We start from the raw sequence: 7,532 nt of genomic DNA, 5'->3' as shown, positions 1-7,532 counted from the left end.
ATTGATAAATATATATATATATATATTGAAGGCTAAATTTGATAATATACTATTTTTATCAAGAATTCCTTTAATTGAGTGTATTAAGTAGACATAGTATTTTTTAGAACCAAGGCATCTTTCGGCTCATAGAAATTATTTTTTTAAGGTTAATTATTCTTCGTAACAATGTCATCTTTAAAGTTTTAAACCCGAGGGTTTCCTTTTGTTTTCAAAGTTTTGAACCCGAAGTTATTTTTAAAGTGAAATGTAAATTATGTAAGGCCACTTTTTAATAAATTTTTTAATTAACTCATATGTGCGTAAAATTTAATTAATTACTGCATGCAAGCGGCAGATCTGAAGAGTTAAAAATTCATCATTTTCATGCATGATTTGCATTACCTTTCCCTTAGATATCGGCCCAAAAGAAAAAAGATAAAAAGTTTTTTTTACGTTTTGCCTTTATAATCATTGCTACAACTTTTTAACCCTTTTATCAAGTGCACGAGCAAGCAAAAGAGGAACCAAGCATGCCTGTTTAGTACCCATCAAGCCCAAATATCAAAATATTAAACCTAAAAGCAAAAAGGATCAAAATAGGCCCAAATTTAAATAAATAAATAAATAACAGTGGCCTTATTGTAGATTTTGTGGCTATGAACAACTAAACAAACCACATAAAACGATAGCCACAAAAACTAGATAAGCATTATCAACATTTGCTTGGGAAAACCTATCAACTTGAACAAAACCCAACATTTGATGCATGATTTGCATTAAGAAACCAGTAAAAATCCCATTTAATTACTCAATCTAAACTATCCAGACATTAATATTTAATATTTTAATTTGTATTGTATGCATCCCAATTGGACCCTCAAAAGTGCAAAATGGCATTGCAGCAGTATTTTCAGGCTTGTAAATACGTCTCCCGAAACAAAGTTTACATGACACAATCATCCAACAATAGGCAAGGAAAGTCCCCGGCGGAGGAATTCGCACCGCTAGCCACCACATTCAGGCGGCGCTTGCTTGCCGGAGTCGGTTCAGCTTCCCTTGTAGCTGTTGGTGCAAATTTTGGTGGCTTAACAAGTTTCCTCCTGGGGTTGGTACCTGAGAGTGGTCGAAGTTTGAAGCTGGACGTGCTTTATCCAATAGAAGGATACAGTCGTCGGATTGAAAACAATGAAGGATTTGGTTAGTAAGTTCTATATAACCTGACTTGTTCCTCAAGTAACTTCGATTTCATTCATGGGATTAATTCGTTAAGTTGGATGTTGTTTTTGTGTTGAGATTTTTGAAATGCAGAGTTCATATATCCGGCGAGTTGGGTTGGTGATCAAAGGTTGCTATATAGAGCAGCTGAGAGATTAGAGAGATCACTTGATCCACTGCCTACCAATAGTCCAAAATCCGGTAACCGTCCCCGGAAGAATGTGAACGAACCAATCGTTGCATATGGTCCGCCTGGTTCAAGCGGGGAGCTGAATGTTAGTGTCATTGTTTCACCAGTTCCCCTAGACTTCTCGTGAGTGCTACTATAATATCACTTCTATATTAATGCATACCTACCAATTAGCTAGGTTGGCTTTGTTTTAAATTGGGATGCTAGGTTGGGTTTGTTTTAGATTGGGCGAATTTGGGTTCAAGTTTATTTCAGTTTTGAAATCCTAGAGTTATTTTGAGTTATTTCAGATTTGGATTATTTAATCAAGTTATTTAGGTTGGGTTATTTCAAGTTTCGTCATTTTAAGTTTGATCATTCTAGATTTAGGTGATTTTAATTTGAATAATTTCGAATTCGTGTTAATTTAGATTCAAGTCATTTAAGTTTGTCATTTAAATTTTTTGAGGTGGGTCATTTCAGGGTTTGATTTATTCCGAGTTTGATTATTTTGGGTTTAGGTAATTTTGGTTCGCGTTATTTTAAGTTTGGGTTTATTTGAATTCGGGTCATTCAAGTTGACAAATGGCATTTTCAAGTTGGGTCCTTTCAAATTTGGATATTTTCTTTATCATTTTGAGTTCAAATCTTTTGATATTTTTGGGTTTGGATATCATTTCTAATTCAAATTATTTTAAGACTGTATTATTAACTTTTTATAACTAAATTAAATTAGACTGAGTTTGAATTGGGCAGGTAGGGGTCTTGCTAATTATCTCAATTAAACTTTTAGATTTCATCCAAGACCATTCCAAGTGAATGTTACCCTCTTAACAGATTTTTAGATTTTTAGATTTACTACAATTTACATCTTGTTTTTCTTCTTTGTTTCATAGAATTGAAACATTTGGAGGGCCAAAAGAGGTGGGTGAAGTGGTGGTTAAAACGATAACTGGGCAACGCTCTGATGTGAAAGGAACATTGATAGAATCAACAATGAGAGAAGATCCTAAGATGAATGTGAAGTATTATGAGCTGGAATTCAAGGTTGAAAGTCCTTCATTCAAGCGTCATAACGTTGCCGTTTGTTGTGCTCGTGGAGGTAGGCTATTCACCCTAAATGCACAAGCGGCAGAATCGGCATGGCCGGAGTTGAAGTTGGCATTTTATAGAATTGCTAACTCCTTTAATCTCACCTCTTGACATGGAGTTTCAATTTAGTGTATGTCCTCCTAACAAAGATTTTCAGGGATGAATCCAAAAAACAAAAATTTAATAGGGCCGAAATTTAATTATATTTTTTTCATAGATTAAAATATAAGTTTATTGTATATTAATTTATAATTTTATCATTTTTAAATGGGCTAAACAGAAATTTTTTCACTTTTAGGAGGCTAAAGTGAAATCTTACTATATATTAATTTATAATTTCTTTATTTATAGGAGGATTGAATTAGAAAATTTTTATTATGGGGAATCAAAGTGCAACTTCACTATATATTATTTTATAGTTTATCTATTTATAGGAAGACTAAATTGAAAAAATCATTGCAGGGGGCAAGACCCTTGCCTGTCCCCATTCAGATTAGCTTTTGAAGGTTTTTAAGGTTCTTTGATATCGTTAGATACTATGCAAAAAATGTATGAAAAAGATAAACTACTGAGTAATCCTTTCAATCAATATTTCTTCTCTCTTGAGTGAATACATTGACTATGTTTATATACTCATATTAAACTGATTACCAGATTTTATAACAAACTAACAACCGTAACAGTCTTTATACTAATGTTTAACATTCACTCATCTTCTCACTAGGTAAGACTTGAAGTAAGCTTCGAAATCAAGCAAATAACGAGACAGACAAAGGTTTCGTGAGAATATTTGCAACTTGATCACACGCTGGCACTTCATCGACAACAAGAAACCCATCAGCCACCTTTTCGCGAACAAAAAACAGGTCAAGTTCAACATGTTTGAATTTAAAATGTAAGATTGGATTAGCTGTAACAGCTACCGCACTTGAATTATCACACCAAACTATAGGAGGATCAGTAGAACTAATTTGTAACTCTATTAACAGAGAAACTAACCACGCAATATCACTAGAGACTACAGTAAGACTTCGATATTCAGCCTCTGCTGTGGACCGTAACACAAATTGTTGTTTCTTAGGACACTATAAAACAAGTGTGTGACCGAAGTAGACACAAAACCTTGTAGTAGATCGATGATCATCAAAATCAAGACCCCAGTTGGCATCAGCATATCCAACCAAAGACAGTCTATTAGATCGGTGAAAAACTAGCCCATGAGTGATAGTACCATGTAAATATCTTAGGATACGTTTCAAGGCTATTAAATGAACCGTAGTAGGTGCCTGCATGAACGGACAGACACAATTTACAGCATAGGCAATATCTGGCCGAGTTAGAACCACATATTGAAGAGCACCAGCTAGGCTTTTGTATTTAGTAGGATCTGCAAACCGATCACCTTCATCCTTAGACAAAGTCGTGAACTAACCATTGGCGTATGAACACTCTTTGCATTAGCTATAGAACTTCTGTCAAGAAGGTCTCGAATGTATTTGCGCTGGCATAAGTGCAGACTGCCAGTGGAGAACCTATTGACCTCAACCCTTAAAAAATAATGAAGCTCACCCATATCTTTTAGAGAAAACTCAGTATGTAGTTGCTGAACAAAATAACTTATTTCATCAGTCGAACTGCCAGTAATAATAATATTTTCCACATAGACCAAGATATAAATAGTGGACTTGGTCGAAACTTTAACAAACAATAAAGCATAAGCTTTAGACATAACAAAACCAGTAGAGGTAAAAAACTGTTTCAACTTTTCAAACCTGGCACAAGGAGCTTGTCGTAATCCATACAAAGCCTTCGTTAGACGGCATACCAAAGGCTTACCATTTGGTCCATATTGAACACATCCTAGAGGCTGCTATATGAATACTTCATCAGTCAAGTCTCCATCTAAAAAAGTATTGTTTACATCAACCTGACGAAGGTTTCAACCATTAGATACAGCAACAGATAAAATGGTTCGGATCGTAGCAGGTTTGACTATTGGGATAAATGTTTCTTTGAAGTCACACTCACGAACTTGAGAGCATCCCTTTGCTACCAACCGTACTTTTCTACAATTAACTGTCCCATCAGGATTCTTCTTGATTTTGAAAAGCCATTTGCACCAAATTGTTTTCCGACCAGAAGGTAGAGAAACTAGTTCCCAGGTAGAGTTGGTCATTAAAGCATCAAATTCAGCTTGAACAACACTTTTCCACTCCGTATGAGCAAGAGCTTCCTCAACTGACAACGCCTTTGGCTTAAAAATTCATGTCTTAGACTGAGTAACCATAGCATAAGTATTTCTTATAGAAAGAGAATGAATAATTGGAGACACACTAGATTGATTGACTGAACTAGCTTCTATAGACAAACTTGAAAGACAACACTCGTTTATATTTTCCCCAAATTTAGCTAGTGAATCAACTGAGACTGACTGACTAGGATGACACGTATCTGGTAACTCAACCGAAACAGATCGGTCAGAATGGCAGTTTGGAGCAAGAGGCAGAGGTACAGTTGGTGACGAGATAGTGGTGTTGCTGGGTTCTGTAGTAGATCGAACAGAAGAGGTTCGAACAACAGGAACATATGTGAGAGAACTGGAAGAGGACTGAACAATGGGTAAAGCAGGCAAGTGAAACAGAAATCAACGTTCATCAAACACAACATGACGAGAAATAACAACTTTACCCTCTGGTGTGAGACAATGATAGCCTTTATATTGAGAGCTATACCCTAGAAATGTATATGGCTGAGAGCGAAAATCCAGTTTGTGTGACACAAAAGGACGTAAGTACGAAAAAAAACAAAAACCAAACACCTTTAAGTGATCATACTTAGGCTCATGACCATAAAAATTCTAATACAGAGACTGATCTTTCAGAACCGAAGTAGGTAAACGATTAATAAGATGAACAGCACTACAAAATGCATATCCCCAATAATCTATAGGTAGATTAGCTTAGGCCAAGAGTGTAAGACCGGTTCCACAATATGTCTGTGTTTACGCTCAACAACCATATCTTGTTCTAAAGTATGTGTGCAGGAAACCCGATGAAGAATCCCATGACTAGCTAGAACTGATGTAAATGCACGAAACTCACCACCCCAGTCACTCTAAAACTTTTTTAATTTTCTTTTCGAATTGCATGACAATCATTTTCTGAAATGAAGAAAACAGTCAAGTGCTTGAGACTTACGTTTAATCAAATAAACCCAGATAAACCAACTACACATGTTTGCAAACGAAACATAATACAGATTGCCCCCACATGCAACAGGAGCTGGCCCCCACAAATCGGAAGCAACCAATTCAAATAATTTCATATATTCAGTAGTAGAATGTAAAAAGGGCAATTTATGTGATTTCCCTTTCTGACAGGCAATACAAACATTATCAAGACATTTTTTATTTGAAACAATTTGACACTTATCAAGAACATGTTTAACAACTACAGCAGAAGGATGACCAAGTCTATTATGCCTTAATAACACAATAAGACGGATGAAATTCAAAAAACACATTATTGTCAGTAACAAACTGAGACACAGACATAAGATTTTTTTGGATGTTGGGCACACACAAAACATTAGACAGATGTAATAACTTTTTTGTTGTAGGCAGAACCGTATTACCAATAGATGAAATTTTAGTAGGAGTTCCATTTCCCATGACCAAAAAAGAAGCATTTGAATATGAAGCTGTCGTATTTAACCCGGAAGTATTCTGACAGACATGATGAGTGGCTCCTGAATCTAGATACCAGGACGAGGTCCCTACTGGTACAGGAACATACGAATCAGTGTTATCAAAATTAGAGTCATATTGTGTGGCAGCTGAAAAATCAGATGCACGAAAGTTAGGAATTCAGGGCAGCCCAACACCCTTAGAGGAGTCAAAATTAAATACTCGAGCATGAAGTTTATTCCACCACGTAACCTCGAGACTATTATGTCGCATAGAGCTGTCAAAGCCCGCATAACTAGTAACGGGCTCAGAAGGATTCTGTGCAAAATTTTGACCAGCATTAACATATCCATTATGCGGCCCACTAGGACTATTCAGCCCAAACGACTAGTTTGAAATAGTTGGCCTAGGCACCCCAGCAGCAGGCTCAAACTGTTGTTGGCCCAAGTTATACCCAAAAGGAGACCCAAATCCGTGCTCCATATCACGCCCAAATACACGGCTTAAATTACTTCCATACTCACGCCCACTTTGCGACTGTACACACGGGCCATACACCACATGCGGGCCAGCCTGAGACCAAATACAACCATCAGTAAAATAATTAGGGTTCCTCCAATTGAAAACCCCATATCCAAATGCTGAAGACCACGGCCACCTTTCCTATGAAGTCAGTTCGACCTCCAGATGCTGCCTAGATCCATCATAGGCAAGACAGCCGCATTTAGATTTGAAGTCAGAACACCATCCGGAGACGTCATGAACCTAGGCGAAGCAGGTAGAGTACCGTCTAAAAAACCTTGCAGCTCATTTCCTTCTGTGATTAATCTGATATGTTGCTGCCACTGCATAAAATTCTTCTCATCTAATTTTATTGTGTTATGATGAGGAAAAGCTTTAATCAATCATGAACTGGAAAACGACGGAGTAGAATGATCAACGGACGTGGAATCTTGTGAATTAGCCATAGAACAGCAGCGGGCATCGACAGTAGGTGGTTAGGTGACTGATACCATGTTAGATACTATGCAGAAAATGTATGAAAAAGATAAACTACTACGTAATCCTTTCAATTAATATTTCTTCTCTCTTGAGTGAATACATTAACTATGTTTATATACTCATATGAAAGTGACTGTTCTTAACCAACTTCATATCAAACTGATTATCAAATTTTATAACAAACTAACAACCGTAACAGTCTTTATACTAATGTTTAACAGACGTCATATGCAATTGGTTATATACATATAACATGGACACAATAAACTTTAAACAAATCAATATTGTTGAGTCAAGTGATAAGAATTTTGAAATCTCTTAAGCAAAGTCTTAGATTTGAGTCTTAAAGATGGAGAGAACAATGGTAAAAGAGTTTTATTTTTCATT

General features: G+C 36.2%; 1 protein-coding gene across 3 annotated transcripts; it reads left to right on the top strand.

Annotated features, from left to right (window-relative positions):
• Positions 1 to 696: 696 nt before the first annotated feature.
• On the top strand, positions 697 to 7,238 carry LOC105761036 (psbP domain-containing protein 7, chloroplastic). 3 transcript variants are annotated; one of them, XM_052622977.1, is made up of 4 exons: positions 697 to 1,179; positions 1,291 to 1,510; positions 2,263 to 2,468; positions 3,188 to 7,238. In XM_052622977.1, exons 1-4 carry the CDS (start codon positions 873 to 875, stop codon positions 3,196 to 3,198), a joined length of 744 nt encoding a protein of 247 aa, XP_052478937.1. In that variant the 5' UTR covers positions 697 to 872; the 3' UTR covers positions 3,199 to 7,238. The 3 variants fall into 3 exon arrangements, with proteins under 3 accessions (XP_052478937.1, XP_052478936.1, XP_012434143.1); XM_052622976.1 differs by having other exon boundaries at positions 3,183 to 7,237; XM_012578689.2 differs by lacking the exon at positions 3,188 to 7,238 and having other exon boundaries at positions 699 to 1,179; positions 2,263 to 3,071.
• The last annotated feature ends 294 nt before the right edge of the window (positions 7,239 to 7,532 follow it).

This window comes from Gossypium raimondii, chromosome 11, assembly GCF_025698545.1.
Source record: "Gossypium raimondii isolate GPD5lz chromosome 11, ASM2569854v1, whole genome shotgun sequence".
In the NCBI taxonomy this organism is placed as follows: Eukaryota; Viridiplantae; Streptophyta; class Magnoliopsida; order Malvales; family Malvaceae; genus Gossypium; species Gossypium raimondii.
Note: the sequence above shows the minus strand (reverse complement) of the source record. Positions and strands in the feature narration are given on the sequence as shown.